Source organism: Phyllostomus discolor, chromosome 1 (genome assembly GCF_004126475.2).
Source record: "Phyllostomus discolor isolate MPI-MPIP mPhyDis1 chromosome 1, mPhyDis1.pri.v3, whole genome shotgun sequence".
In the NCBI taxonomy this organism is placed as follows: Eukaryota; Metazoa; Chordata; class Mammalia; order Chiroptera; family Phyllostomidae; genus Phyllostomus; species Phyllostomus discolor.
The window spans coordinates 29,340,148-29,356,274 of NC_040903.2; the positions used below are offsets into that span (position 1 = coordinate 29,340,148).

A 16,127-nucleotide genomic window follows, 5' to 3' on the forward strand; every position below is an offset into this window, starting at 1 on the left:
TGCTTTCCATAGTGGTTGTACCAGTCTGCAGTCCCACCAACAGTGCACTAGGGATCCCCTTTCTCCATAGCCTCTCTGGAGTTTGTTTTTCATATACACATTAATATGTGGTTTTAAAACAAAAGTGGCATCACTGTGTGCTTTTATTTTATACTCATTTTTCTGAAGACTTCATCATGACTCCCTTTCCATTATCTCCTTCCTCTTCTAATGGTTACTCGATGCTGCCTATAGGAATTGCCGTAGTTTATGTAATGGGCCCTTACCTGAGGTTGTTGGCAGTCGTTTGCTGCGGTGAGCAGTGCTGCGGTGAGCGTCCCTGTAGATAAGCTTCTGTGTCATTGGTGAGGCTGGAGCTTTCTAAAGCTATTTGACCAGAGATCTTCTATTTTCAAGAAGTATTTTGCAGCATTAATGTTTCATAAAATACATGGTGGAAAGCACTGCCTTATTTTTTGTATTGGTAGCATTTATAATTTTGTATTTGTAACATTTAAGAGGGCTAATCCCAGCCTTCTCCTGGCCCAGCCCCTGAACATACACGCTGCTGACCAGTGAGTGCTTCTCTTCTGTGGCTCCTCACGCAGGGGAGATACCGAGTGACTCAGAATCAAATGCTGCCATGACAGTTAACTGATAGAATTCCTGTTTGTGAGCCATGGAGGTTGCGCTGGTTCAGGTGCTGATGCTGCCTGTGAACACATCTTTACTCCATCCATCTGGAGCTTCTGGTCTCCTTTCCACAGTGGCTTAGAAAGGAGCCCCCCCCCCCCCCACACACACACACACTCGCACACACTGAATGCTGAAGGGGGGTGGTGGTGGCGGCTAATTCTCCCAAGAACTGAATTCTGGGGAGACATGCTATTAAGTCTAAGACATTCTTTCCACTGCAGTGAAAACAACTTGACCCTTTGGGCTTTTCTAGAAAAAGTGTTGCCTAGGAGATCTCTACATAAAGAATATTTCTGCTTGGAAATAGCCCCTTACACATACATAATTAAACTAAACACATCTGACCAACCGTTTAATGTTTTAAAACCTTGCAGCTGAGAAATTTGGTCGCTGGACTAAGCAGCATACAGACAACGAGCAGTCCACCAAGTGCATGTGTGTTGACTGTTTACTGTGCCTTCCAGACACCGGACACAATGAGAAACAAGGCAGACAGGGTCCCTGCTGTCATAGAGCTTCTCCTGGAGAAAATAGCCACCAATAAATTAATTTTTAAATCAAGAAAAATATTAAACAGTAAAAAGTGCTTGCAGAGAATTAAAATGGGATGATGTAATAAAGGTTATTCACGATTGGGTGACTGGGCAAGGCCTCTCTAAAGAGGACCTCAGAACCTAGATCTAAATTACATAATCTTGGAAGTTCAGGGGCAAAAGTCTTTCGATCAGAGGGAGCAGCTGGGCTAGCCCTCAGGCTGAAATGCACTGGGCGATTTTCAAAGTAAAAGAAAGGCCATCGAGGCTGAGTTTTAGTGGAAGTGTGGAAGAGGAAGATGCAAGAAAGTTAGAGAGGTCAGCAGAGGTCAGATCATTCTGAGTTACATAAGCCAAGAAAAGGGGTTCAGAATTTATTCTGAGTGAATTGTGAAGCCACTGGAGAGTTCTGTGCTTTACCTTGTAGGAAGACCACTCCAGCTGCTGTGTGAGGAGTGGGTTGCTGAGGGGCAGGGAGACCAGTTACGAGGCTAGTGTAGTAGTCCTGTGGAGAGATGATGGTGGCCCGGATGAAGGTAATGGCGATGGAGAGAACTCAAGGTATTGGGGATGTGTTTTGGATGAATAGTGGACAGCTGTTGGTGATGCTTTCACTCTGGGGGCTGGGGAATAAGAGAGGAATCAGGGAGAATCCTAGGTTTTTTGCATAGGTGACTAGATAGGTATCATTTTCAGAGTTGGGGAAGACAGAAAGAGTAAGTCTGAGGGAGAAGAAAAGGAGAGTTCTGTTGTCACCTGTCAAGTTTAAGTTATCTGTTTACTAATTCAATCTGTGGGCTCTGAGGATATCATATTAACATAAAAGGTAAAATGATTTGCCCTTTGGGTTTAATAGTAAAAATATAAGCAAATAAGATATACAGTGTTTAGATGGTGGCAAATGCTGGGCTAGGATTGGTAGTAACTACCGTGGTTAGGTCTGGGAAGTCTTCGCTGATGGGGGGGACACGATACGGTACTGGAGGGAAGTGAGGGGGTGAGCCGTGCAGGTATCTGCTCGAAGAACCTCCTGAACATGCAACTGGAAGTGTCCAGTGAAGAACTGGATATACGACTCTGGATTCCAAGTAGAGGCCCGAGTTGAAGGTATAGGTCTGGAGGTCATATGCAAAGAGATGATATTTCAAAGATAGGGCCAGATGGCACCACCAAGGAGGAGTATTGTAGGTGGAGGAGGGAAGGAGCTTCTGCAGCAGCCCAATATTTGAGGGTTGAGGGAGTGGGAAGATAGCAGGAGACGCTAAGATGGAACAGCCACTGTAAATAGGAGGAAAAGCAGGTACCTGCGGTGTTAGAGAAACAAAAAGCCATTTCAAGGATAAATAGTCAGCTCTGTTGGATATTGCTAAGAGTTCAAGTAAAATGCAGACAGATGCGATCATTGGAGCTGGTGATACAGACGGCCTTGACAAAAGCAGGGTCAGTGGACAGACAGGAAAGGAAGCCATGAGATTCACTGCAAAGAGATTGGTGTAGGTGAACGAGGGGAGAATTATAAGGGCGAAGTGTTTGAGTAGGCCAGAGGGATGGATGCAGGTCATGAGTGGAGGGTTTGGCATTTGGCTCTTTTACCCGTGGTAAGAGGGACGACAGAGAGTTTGGTACTGATGGAGACGGGCTGGTAGATTCAATGATGGGAAAAGAAGGGAATTCTTATCTGATTGCTTCTACTTTTCTCCATGAGGTAAGTTCATTAACTAAGGGTATTGCAGGAGGGGAGGTTGGAGGCCAAGTTTGGAAAAGGGGGAGATGGTATGAAATAGCTGTTCAAGTACATGCCTGACATTCAGCTTGCAAGTGGTCCTTCTCAGGTAGTAACACAGTGTGATTTTTACCCCTCAGCGAAGAGGTTAGAATCCTATCAGGAAGCTGTCTCTGAAGATGAGGATTTTGCAGACACTCCCACTGGCTCTCTCAGCAATATGGCAAAACCCCAGGCCCCCAGCTGCAGGACGGTTCAGAACGGGCCTTTGGGAAGTATGTCCTCGAATCATCTGGCCGGGAGCTGTTCCGCTCTGGGAAGTGGAGAAGGAGCCGGCGAAGTGCCTCGTTCCAGACAGGCTGCCTTCAGTAGCCCCATTGTAAGTGTGAATCCGCGACTTGACTCTTGTCCATCCATAATGAATAATGACACGACAGCCTCGTAACTATTACAGAACCAAACACTGTTGTCTTCTCCACGGGAGAAGAGACCACATAATTGCACTTCAGTGTGAGTGCCACCTGCACAATTAGAAGTGTAAACACATAATTTCACGAATTCCTAATGGGGTGGTGGGTGGGGGCTACTTCAATATGGAGAGATAGTATATCAATTCTGGGGAGGAAAAAAAAAAGAGATTTCTGGTCAGGGCCAATCATATCTGAGAGCCTGAAGAAGGTGGCCTGGGTGTACGGACCGTGGCTCGCTCTCCGCAAAGCTGCTCAGAGTTACTCATACACGGGTGAGTACCTGTGTCTAAATCTCAGGGAAATTCAGAAGGCTCTGGTGCTTTTCAACGCTTTTTTCTTTTCTGTCATTTCATAAAATGTTGAACCCTTTGAGTACTGGTTTCCTATTACTTATTTTAGAAACAAAAACCTATACCTTGTAAGCCATTGTTTCATGCTTCTTTAATCCTCTAGAGTTTTCGTTCCACAACCGTGCAGTTCATTCTACCTGGATGGCTGTTCTCTTAGATCTTTGTATGGCTGTCTCCTTCCTGTCATGGAAGTCTCAGCTACATGTGACCTCCTCGGTCAACCTTCCCTACCTCCCAATCCAAACACTTTCCTTCCCCCACCTCTCTGTCCCAGTCTAGAAACATCTTACTTACCTGCGTCTAGGTTAGTGTTTTGCATCCACTCTCTCCCCCAACTAGAGTGTGAGTTCCCTGGAAGCCAGGATCCCGTCCATCCTATACGCCCCTCTTTCCTTGAAGCATGCCTGACACTGCAGATCAGCAATAAGTATTTATGGGATGAGTGACTTAATTAATGGATTAATGGAAGACGATGACATAATGCTAGACGCTGGGGTTGAAAATGAGTAAGACATGCATCTAACCTCCAGTTTTGTTCTAAGTAGACAAGGCAGACATGTGAATAAATGTAATCCTGTATTCATGGTGCAGTAGTACTTGCTAATACAAAGTATGGTGAGGCCACAAAGAAAAGAATGATCAACTCTTGAGGGGTCGGGAGGGGACAAGAAGGGCTGCACGAAAGAGGTAAAACTTGACTTGGAATTAAACTAGTGAGTAAGGGATTCCAGAGTAGAAAGGGGAGGACAGGCCCTGGGGGCAGACAGCGTGTGGTGCGTGCAAAGGCCCAGAACCACAGGAACAAAGAACATAGTGTGGAGGAGGAATGGTTAGTGTATAGTGGTTGCCTTTGTCTTTTTTCCTTCCGGTCTCTGGTATTGAGGAATCTGAGGAATCTGAGGGAGCCAGAGGAAGGCATTGGTGTCCATACTTAAACCAAAGTTGTCGAGGTGGAGCTGGAGGTCCCAGAAGTGCGTGGCGGTGGCAGTGGAAAGTGAAAGTAAAGCCTTGGATAGAGATGGAACTAGGGGAGGAGTAGGGCTCAGCATTAGAGCTGCTTGATCAACTCTTACCTCCTGCGTAGGGTAGCTGGGTCTGTTATTAAACCAGGGATGTTTTAGGTTTTGCAAAAACAATTAAAGTAGATTTGTGTCATGCTCAGTTTTAAAACAAGCTTAACATTCAGCATATATTAAGGCACCGAAAATTGTCAGCAAACATTTTTAGAGGGCAAAGAGGAATCTTAGCTAGTGTTTGCTTGTGTAATTTGGACTTAGATGGGGAGGGAAAAAAGAAAAAAAGAAAGTAACCTGAATATGAAATTTGCAGCCTGGTAGGAAGGCATAATATGAACCATGGGGGAATCTAACATTTGAAGTAGATATTATAAAAGACCAGGACAAAGATGTTGGACTCCCACCATGAAATCAGATAAGGCTTTATTTAATTACGGGAAGCTATCCACGTTGTGCTCTGTATTGTCTAATTAGAAATGTAAATTTTCTCTGCATTTAAAAAATGTCTATCTGAGAGGTCAAGTGGCAGGGGTGTATGTATTTGTTTTCTAGAGTAACATCTTTTTTAGTCTGTTTATCTGCCCCCTTCTTTATGAATGTAAAAGCAGCAAATGTTTGATAGTGATGGGTGACGGTAAACTCTTCTTGTCTATCCATGTGCCAGGTACTGGGTTGGGATCCAAAGGTCAACACAATACGGTCCTTCCTTTAAAGGAACTCACAAACTCCATGGGGAGAGAAGTACCTGTGCATGGAACCTTTTACAGCAAGATGGTGTGGGCCTGATTCTCTAAGCAACAGATGTGCAGAGAACGCAGGAACTGTCCATCACAGAAAACAAGAACAAAAGTCAATTTTGTAATACAGGGTCTCAGTGAGCAAGACTTGGATCTTAGGAAAAGTGTCTGTAGGTACAGTCTTATAAATCAGAATTATGTGTGATAACTGTCCTTTCTCCTCCACTCAGCAACTACATGTCTTAGTCACTAGGGACTGACTTATTTTACGGAGACCAACAAAAGTGGAAGAATGCTCCTTCACTTTGACATGGATCTTTCCTTAAGTGTTCTTCTGGGGTCTTCTTTTATACATTGTTTTATGATGCTTTTTGGGTCTTTTGTGGTCCTGAGTTTCTGTGTTTTTTCACATTTACTTTGACGGCTCCTTTCATAAACACAGCACGGCTCACCAGCACCCAGCTGTGCCCAGCTCTGATGTCACTTCTGTTCCCATAGTCACCACATGGGCATGAGAGTGGTCACACGGTCATCACAGTCCCCAAATGATGTGTTAGATTGACTTCCATCAGGTAGCATTTGTCCAAAGACATAAGTTACAGACCTTTCATTAGTCTGAGGTGACTTCAGAATGCCGAGGCCTTTATGTCATCAGTCAGTGTGGAGATCGCTGGCACAGTGAAATCAGTATTAACTTCTGAGGTCTCTCACTCAATCCCAAACCTGTCCCATAGACCAGACGTCTCTAAGATACAGTTTGAGAAGCCTGCTCAAGCTAGCCTCTTCTTGGAGCTTTCCAGGACCCAGTAAGCTCTCTGAGAAAGAAGTGCTTCAGTAAACAAACCTATTGAATTTAATCATTTCTCAACTTATTTCAGCGTGGAACTCTTTGGTTTTCTTTGGGGGTGGGAGGTGCTTAATATTAACGTTCTGAGAAGACTGCCTCTGGCAATATCGCTCCAACCTGTGAAGTCTCACAAGCCCTGGATGACAGCGTCACCATGGGCCTCGGTAAATACCATGCAGCAAGCTGCACAGGCATCGCTGGGTTGGCTAAGCATCGAGTGAGAAGTCCCTCAGACTGTACCACTCTCTCCTACTGACTTTGAGGAAAAGACTGTTCTCCGAGTACTGAGGGCCTGCGTAGCCCAGAGGTCAGCTCAGTGTCACTGTGTCTGAGCCTCAGGAGGACATGTGGACAACTTATTAATGAACAGCCACCAGATTACAAGTGCCTATGAGCTCTATCAGACTGCAACAAGATTCAAATTTTGCTAAGTCACATACCCCAGGACAGCAGATGGAGACTTGTTTGAATAGAAATGTAAGATTGTTTTGTAGGGGCAGATAACTTGGACCTTTAAAACCCACTGCTTCACTTAGCATAGTGTTCTCCAGGTCCTTCCAGGCTGTTGAAAAGGGTAAAATTTTCTTCTTATAGAAAATTTTTATGGCCAGGTAGTATGCCATTGTGGAAATGGGCCATAGTTGTTTTACCCACTCAGCTGATGGACATTTGGGAAATGAGCCAGTGAGAGGAAGACAAATACCATATGCTTTTACTCATATGTGGAATCTAATGAATAAACTGAACTAACAAGCAAAATAGAGACAGACTCATAGAGAGCAGGCTGACAGCTCTGGAGTTGGGGGTGGAGGGATCAAGCAAAAAGGAAAAAGCACTCATGGGCACAGATAACAGTGCGGGGATTGTGGTCGGGGCAGGCGGGGAGGGTGAGTGGAGGTGGAAGGGGATATAACTGGGAGAAATGGCAGTGGAAAAAATACAACAAAAACTGGGGGGGGGGGGGGGGGTGGGGGGAGTGAGCCCGGCAACCTGCCTGAAGCTGAGTGTGTCATTTGAGGAAGAAAAGGAACATTACATTACTTGGGTTCCTGTTATGCTGGTCTCACCCCACCTACTATCTCCTTACATTACAGAGCCATGATTGTGAGGCAGGTGTTATTGCGACCATTATGTGGAAGAAGGAAATGTAGCCGAGGGGGTGAAGTAAGCTGGGGCCACGAGCTCGTATGCAGGGGGCCTAAGGCCTGAGCCCAAGCCATGTGATCTCCAGCCTGTACTCTTTTCTTACTAAGCCTGTGCTAACTCGCACCAAACTCCTGAGCATAAAATACGTGCCACAGTCTTCTAAGTCTAATATCACACACCTCCATATTTTCCTTATTTCACTAAGCCACTTCTCCTGACTTTCATATATCCAGCATGCTTTGCCAGCCAACTGTGTGTAGGACTCGTCTAGGACACAGTGGTGTTTTCGTGGAAGCTTGATTTGAGGTCCCTTTTGACGCATCTGAAAAATTTCTAAAGCAGTGGACTCTGTGTTACTGGATAATAAACAGATTCCTACTACAACATTCTTTGTTAAAACTAGTACTCCTCAATAAGTGAGAGAAGTACTCTGCTAAACAAAATAGAGTCGTTTTTTCAATGACACAACTTGTTAGAGCCGATTTGTACTAAGAATCTTTAAGAGGAAGGCACAGAATAGAGTTGCCATGTACTTTTGGTGATCAGAACTCTCTTGGAGGAACCCATGGGAGTGTCTTGTAGAGTGTTACTTGGAAATGCTGATTAAATCTGGTGGCCTGCTCATTGTAATTTTTATTCTGGAATGTTGGTTTTTAACAATAGTAGTGCCCAGAGCCATAAAATATTATGTTAAAATAACATGGTGTGAATAATGCCATGCTCTTTATCAAGAGCTGGTACTCATCAGTTGCTTTTGGATGAATCTATGCCCAAAATAGAATCCTAGACGTACTAATTTACATATATAGCTCTGGCACTGGGTAGGAACACACTCATTCAGCTGTATTTGGGTGAAAGGGGTCATTCCCATGTCCTGTTTAGTTTTAGTTAATAGTCAAGGTAGACCCCCTGACACTGTATGTTCTGAATTTTCCATTTTTTGTCTTTCCCTGTTCTCACTTTCCATGATACCTTGTACATGAAATCTTCTTGAGCAGAGCAAAGTCTACTGTTCCCTGCGTCACATATTCTGGTTATAAAAGCTTTGTCTCATTTAGATGTAAAACTCTCAGTTTTAGATACTTGTGACAACACTTTGTTTTATTGGATCTCCAGGAAACAGATGTGGTACCAGACACCAGGCTTTGGGACAAATTCAGTCAGATTACACCTCAGCTCTTCACCCCACTTGATGAGTCTGACCCAGACCCACCGCCGGAGACTTCGTACATCGTCGACTTCTTTATCGCGTTGGCAATCTGCAACACAGTCGTGGTTTCTGCCCCGAACCAGCCACGGCGAAAGGTAAGGCCCTTGATGCACATGAGGGCCGCCTTCCGGAAGAGAACTTGGGAATTAAACATAGTGGTCTTGTTATGTGGATAATGATTGATAAGAAGAATAACAGCAGCTACTAATACCACTTTAACCTTAGTACAGCACTAAATCTGTGCTCTGCACTTACAATGTTCTGAGTGATTTTTTTGGTGGTAACGTATTTAATCCTCCCAACAATCCCAAGAGTTAGGCTCCGTATCACTCTGCTGTGGTTTCCTGTTTTACAGCTGAGGGTAGGCAGCCTGCCCAGTCACCAGAGGGGAGCTGGTGATCACAAGTCTGGTGGAATGCGGCTCTGTTCGTTTTGTTGTAGTTCTCTTACCAAATTGAAACTTCAGACTTCTGAGAGCTCCAATGTAGTATGTATTGCACCAAGCTACCTACACAGTATTGGATTTGTTAGTATGTTTAATGATAAAGTCCTTTTTTTATGTACCATTTGGGTTAGCTTTAACTGGATCAGTGTAAAATCCACTGCCTCTGTGATATAGCAAGGCTCTGCAATTCCCACAAAAGATGGATTTCTAAAATCTAGTTGTAGACTTTATGGAATTCGTGCAAAATTCATTTTCCATGAAGAAGAAAAACTTGTTTCAGAAACTGGTGATCCAAGACTTGCTGTGCTGACTTCTGGGGTCTCACTGCCTCCCTTTGCACACCTCCACTTAAAACTCAGTTTGCAGCACAACCCAGTTAAACTTGAATTTCCTTCAGATCATTTTCCTTTGGTAACTTCAGAGGTTGTCAACTTTCACATAAACATAATTTATTTCCAATTAAGCTTTCACTTGTTCAGAAAATGTACTTTTATAAGATTTCAACTAGAAACTTGTCCCTGAAAGAGTGATTATGGAATTAGAAAATAAATGGCTGGATGTTCTGTTTTCTCTCTATGTAACATCTCCTGTACATCTATTTCCAAAGGAGACATCTTTTGGTGTTTTTTGCTTAAGAAATATCGGTACCTTACCCCGACAGAATGTAACATTCTGTAGCTGAAAATGAAATTTGTACAGGCAGGCAGGAGCCTGAGTTTCGTGGTATTGCAGGGTGACAGGGGAAAGGCAGTAGGCAAGGAGCTGGTCGGTGATCTCGCAGGGCACAGGAGCCTCCTTCGTGAGAGGGCCGCACTTCTCCTTTCTGAGTTGCCAGCAAGTTTGAAAATTGACCCTCGTGAGTCCCGCAAACTATCATAAAGTTAAAAGTCTTTAGAAGAAAATTTTTTAATTCCTTGGGCATTTCTGAATGAGAAGACTTTACGATCCAGTTAATTGGCCTTCATAATCTAATATGCTATTATTGAACTGTTCATTTGCTTACAATTTTTAAGTTGTTATTGCTAGGATGCATACCATAAAGATTATGGGTTTTTCTATATTTTAAATTAGCTCATTAGGAAAAATTGCTAAGAAGTACATGCACTGCTAGCAATATTAGCATTGTCTTCCTCTATCAGTTGTCTAATTCCTTCCTAAATGGTTGAAGAAAATCGTAATGCCACCAGCATGAGCATGTCTTTTTCATGATGGCTCTTCTTATTTTTGGTAGTGTTTCCTGTGGCAGGGGTAAGCATGAAGCTGGCTGCTCTCTATTTCAGGGAATGGCGACTCTTGGTAGCGAATTTTCTCCCAGTGTGACTTCAGAGCTGTCTTACGATGCTTTCGACTGTATTCTTATTGAGACCTTCCCGAATTCTCTCCTAGACCAGACTCTCTTCACTGAGCGGAATGCCCATTAAGTCTTTGGAAGAGATTAAAAACCTTTTCCAGAGATTGTCTGTCCGAAGATCAAGTTCACCATCTCTTGCCGGTGGGAAGGAGCCATCTGCTGGGGCCTCAGGTGCCTTCGTGAGCAGACTCTCTCTCTTCAGCCGAGTGAAGGTGGCCTCCCCCGTGGAGGAAGAGGCCTCCCAGGCCGGCGAGGGCCCTCAGGGGTCGGGAAGCTCGGCTTGCCTTCCAGAGACAGAGAAACAGAACGGTGATGCAGGCATCACCAGTGTCCAGGCGGATGCCCTCCCTGGACAGCCCTCGCCCTCCCCTCTGTGTTACGAGGCCGAGAGCCCGGACGAAGCGGCGCTGGTGTATGCCGCCAGGGCTTACCAATGCACTTTACAGTCCCGGACACCAGAGCAGGTCATGGTGGACTTTGCTGCTTTGGGACCCTTAACATTTCAACTCCTGCACATCCTGCCCTTCGACTCAGTAAGAAAGAGAATGTCTGTGGTGGTCCGGCACCCCCTTTCCAACCAAGTCGTGGTGTACACGAAGGGGGCTGATTCCGTGATCATGGAACTACTCTCCGCAGCTTCCCCAGGTGGGTTCAGCCAGAGCTGGAGGGTGGTGATATGAAGGGTGTGTAGATGAAAGACCCCGTCCAGTGGTTTGATGAGGGCAAACGAGCAGGTATGTGGGGATCACTCACACTTGGTGAAGCAGGGAAAGCTCCCTAGGATTTTGGTGAGAAAGCACCTACGTTTTGCGGCTCCCCAGACCTCAGCCCAAATCTGGCCTCTGTCGTTAGCCGTATCTTGATAAAGTTACCTGACTTCTGTGCTTGAGTCTTCAGTAAATGGGGATCACATTACCTTGTTTAGAGGTTCCTCAGAGATTTAATGTCACACTGTATATGTGGGCAGCCTCTGCCCAGTGCCTAACAAACCGTGAGTGCCTGATGAGCCACTGATAGCATTTTTACAGCGATTGTTACTGAAGGTGTGGGAACAGTGTTTGTATGAAGTTCTTGGTATTTTCCTCTCCCCAGGGAGACGGGAACAAGGGAAAGATTAATTCTGAGGGCCCCTTTTATAAATGCACATTTGAGATTCAAAACTACAAGGCTTCTTGTTTGTTGCGGGTTAAGCTATTATTATTTTTACAGATATGCCTGTAATGTGGTAGACTGGTAGGAACACCTGTGTTTTGTTAATTATTTCAGATGGAGCCAGTCTGGAAAAACAACAGATGCTAATAAGGGAGAAAACCCAGAAGCACTTGGATGACTATGCCAGGCGGGGCCTACGCACTTTATGTATCGCAAAGAAGGTGAGGCCGCTTAGCACAGTGCGCACTCTTGCCTGCCAGGTAATTCGGTTGAAAAGCACCTGACATCTGCTGGGCTGCGTTTTTAGCAGGGGCAGGGGCATTTCACCGAAAAGGCAGAGGGTTTCTTTGGATCTGAACTCTCCATTCTTACCACTAAGTCCGAATAGATACAAAGTGCCTCACCCCACCCCCCTCTGCTGCAGCTGCTTTACAAGAACTTAAATGTAGCTGTCTCCCTCTGTGGCAACCCGAAGACAAAGGAAAATGTATCACTTGTTCCTCTGCAAGGAATTCACCTCAATTTTTGTTTGGAAGCAGACCTTTTAGCTTCGCTAATGGTGGTCCCTTCTCTCTTTTTACCTTTACAAATAACTGACCCCATCCACCACCCATCAACAGACATCAGAGAGGCTGCTGACTTCGTAGTACCTCAGACTGAACAATCTTGATACCAGTTTTTCAGCTGTACCATTAGGATTACCCTGAACTTAAGTAAGGGGAGACTTCTCCTAACTGCCCACTCTCTGATTTAGTCAAATAGATTAACCCAGTTTCCTCATATATGGTGCCTAGAATTCCCCAGAGACACTGAGCTACAGGGTCCAGCCATCATCCGTGTCACACTAGGCTGATCACAGAATTCGGGAAGCATATGAGCAGGTGCTGAGGATATGGGCTTGGCATGAGTGTGCCCAGGGAGAGGAAGGGTACCTGAAGTAAGTAGATGGCGTGATCATTTCTGCAGGAGTTAGTCCTGGCAAAATCATCCTGTGGTCGGCCTCATAGCTCCTTTTTCAATTCCCCCGTAGGTCATGAGTGACACTGAATATGCAGAGTGGCTGAGGAATCACTTTTTAGCTGAAACCAGCATTGACAACAGGGAAGAATTACTACTTGAATCTGCCATGAAGTTGGAAAACAGACTAACCTTACTTGGTAGGTAGACTATGTTGTATTCGCTGAATGCAGAATTTTGAAAAACAGTTGACATTTCTAAGATATTCATCAGTCATTTGCCCACTTGCATCTGATGTGTGTGGTTCTGCCCACCCTGTCCAATCTCATCTCTGCCTCCCTTCTAGTCCTTTCCGTTCCCTTCCCACCCACCAGGGAACTGGACTCCATTTGTAGTGGGGTCAGGGCAGCTGTCCGTCCGATGGTCATTTAAAAACCCAACACAACTTAGCATGGAGTCCAAAGCACAATACATGTCCTGGTTCAAGAGAAGCAAGCTAAGGTCTCTTGCCAGGTATTGGGTACGTTATGTCGTAGTGTGTGCTGTCTTTATCGATCTGCGCAACAAATCTGGGGCACAGAGCAGCCCCCTGACTTGTTTGAAGTCACACGCTGGCGGCTGGCGAGGCTGGGAAGAAACCCGGTCTGCCTGGCTCCGGGGCCCGTGTTTCTCACCCTGCACCTGCAGCTAGACTAGTGAAATGCAATTCTCCAACTTCTCTTGCTTCCTTATTTCAAGTAAAGGTTGCACAACTCTTGGGTTAGATTGAGCTGCGTCTTGAAATCTTCTGAGCACTTTTTAAAAAACACTGCTGCCTACATCCTGTTCCCAGGAATTCTGATTCAGTTGCTGGGTTGGGTGGCCTGGACATTTGAATTTGTAAAAGCTCCCCGAGTAATTCTAAGAGGCAGCCAAAGTTGAGAACCATTGCCTTAAAGTCCGGAGATTTAGTTTTTGGAATAAGCACTAACACACCAATTAGCCATCCTCTGAGCCCCATTCCTCTGGTTCAGAGAAAAGCAATGGTCTCGCTTAGCATCTGCCAATAGAATAAAGATGCCCAGGGCTAGGCCATTTCTCAGTGATGGTGTAAGTACTCTGGACACACATTTCCTCAACTGAAATCCCAAACTCTAAAATGCTCTGTGGGCTGAGGGCCGGAACTCACTGGGCAGCCAAATCAAGCCTGATTGGATAAGACTATTTATAAGTCTTTATTATCCTAATTAGTGTGAGTACTTGTATGGTTTGCTGCAGAAATATTCATATGCTAGGTTACCAGGTACTACAAGATACGATATATTCACCATATTACCTTTTTAAAATCTGCAAAACTTTTGAATTCCAAAACTGCCCTGTCCTCATTTCAGAAAAGAGAACTATAGGCTTATACTATGGAAGAGCATTGGAAAGAGATATTATATCTTACTGACAAGAGCATTCTTTAAAATTCTGCCCTTACCCTTGGCAGTATCACAGAATTATAAAATTGTAGAGCAAGGTTGCATAAGTAACTGAAACAATCCCCCTCAATTTACAGAAAAGGAAGCTAGCCAAAAGGAGAACAAGTAAGTTTTATAAACTTGTTGACTCCTAAGGCTTCCTTCTGAAAACACGACTTTGAATATGATTTTGGTCTGGGCCTTCACACTTCCTCTGGATCCCTGGAAGTTACTAGAGCAAGATCGGGTTGGCTGACAGGTACGGTTCAGTGTAGCCCAGGGAAGCTTTGGCTGGCTGTCGTTTCTCACAAGCCCTGTTGCACCTTGGTCCATCTGCAGGTGCTACGGGCATTGAAGACCGTCTGCAGGAGGGCGTCCCCGAGTCCATCGAAGCCCTTCACGCAGCCGGCATCAAGATCTGGATGCTGACGGGGGACAAGCAGGAGACGGCCATCAACATCGCGCACGCGTGCAAACTGCTGGAGCCGGACGACAAGCTCTTCGTCCTCGACACCCAAAGTAAAGTACGTGCCGTGAGGTTGCCCCAGTCTTTTTGTTTTTCCAGAGCCAGAGGAGCATTTGTGATTTTGATGATTTATAAGGAGAAAGAAAAACCAGTCACCGTGAGCTCCTTGACAGTTCTTTGTTCTCTCCAGCAGCCTAGCTCATGCCTGGGGGAGGGTATCCCAGTTCTTCTAAAGGCTCGGTGATGCATCAGCGTGATTCAGGGGAATCATTGCTGAATAAAGGCATTAAAAGAAAGAGTATTTATTTATTTATTTGCATATGTGTGTATTTTCCTCCTCCACATTGGGTGGGCTGCCAGGGATCTCACAAGACGTAGCCCATAGTGATAAACTACATCAGGCTCTGGGATAAGAATACACCCCCCTTCCAAGTTGAGAAGAGATGATTTCTATTGGAATCAGATGAATATTATTTTGCTGGTAATTCTAAAAATAGACTCTTGAGGTAAGCATACCCCCTAGTGGTAATTCTTAGATAGTGTTCCTAAGAATTTTAAAAGTTTGAAGATTTAAGAGAAAGGAAAAACTTTTTTTTTTTTTTGAGGTGAAAGAACTTAGAGGTTTGGACCCAGCCATTATTTCTCAGTGTTCCCACCCCACCCAATATCTGACAGACATTCTAATCAGTAAACAAGGGTTTTATTATTTTTTTCCAGAAGATTCCTGGTGTAGTGATATTCTGAGATTTACGCATATTGTTTAATTAGCTTGGAAAGCCTTCCTCACTCCTTCCTCACTCCTTCCTCACTAGCCGTACTCAATCACTGACACCCATCCTGCTGTGGCAGCCTGCCCCTCCTGTCCCCCCGCAGAGCTTCTCATCTGGGTCACCTCTCGGGCCTTCCTCACAGGCTGCTGTGCGTGGTTAGTGGTGTCTTTAAGATTGAGCCTCGGTCAACACCCAGCTGGATCGCACTGCTTGAGGAAGGAAGCGTTTCCTCCTTTAACACAGAGCAGGTTCTCTCTGGCAGTTGGCAGTGGCCCAGGGATGCATAACCACAGCCTGCAGCCAGCTCCCGTACCAGCCAGGGGCTGAGCTCTGGAAAATGCTTAGTCATTTCAATCACAAAATTGGCTGTGCGCTAAGGCTGGTAAGGCCCAGGTTCAGTTGCTTGGCCTGCTAGTGGCCAGGTAAGTGACCTTGGGGAGTTACCTTCCTGAGCCTTTTTCCTTACCTGTAATGTGACAGTAATGCCTCTCTTTCCTAAGGTGGTTGTAAACGTTAAATGAGAACATGTAAATTGTTGAATGGTTTCCCTGGCAGATGCAAGGGGTTCAATGCACATTTACAAGGAAAAGTAATCAATTTTTGGTGTTTGATTTTGACTTTGTAAGCAGTAGAATGTTTAGGGTTGTGAGATTTATTTGTAAATACACAATTTATGATGAAAATATTTAACACTACCAAGTCAAACAGTCTTTGTAAGGTTACAATGTACCAACTGTGGACCGTTCTAAATACAAAAGTTTGGGGGGTTTTTTGTGTTGTTGTTTGTTTTTGTTTCAGTTTTGTTTTTTGCTATCAATAGCTATTTAACTTATGTGA

The 16,127-nt window shown here is 44.8% G+C and overlaps 1 protein-coding gene across 1 annotated transcript in view; it reads left to right on the forward strand.

The window, feature by feature from the left end:
* Positions 1-16,127, forward strand: part of ATP10D (ATPase phospholipid transporting 10D (putative)) — an 80,379-nt gene that overhangs the window by 40,014 nt on the left and 24,238 nt on the right. Inside the window, exons 10-15 of the mRNA XM_028507781.2 lie at positions 3,072-3,310; positions 8,614-8,802; positions 10,539-11,148; positions 11,770-11,876; positions 12,686-12,812; positions 14,394-14,578. Coding sequence (XP_028363582.1) covers positions 3,072-3,310; positions 8,614-8,802; positions 10,539-11,148; positions 11,770-11,876; positions 12,686-12,812; positions 14,394-14,578 — 1,457 coding nt within the window. The remainder of the gene's footprint in view (positions 1-3,071; positions 3,311-8,613; positions 8,803-10,538; positions 11,149-11,769; positions 11,877-12,685; positions 12,813-14,393; positions 14,579-16,127) is intronic.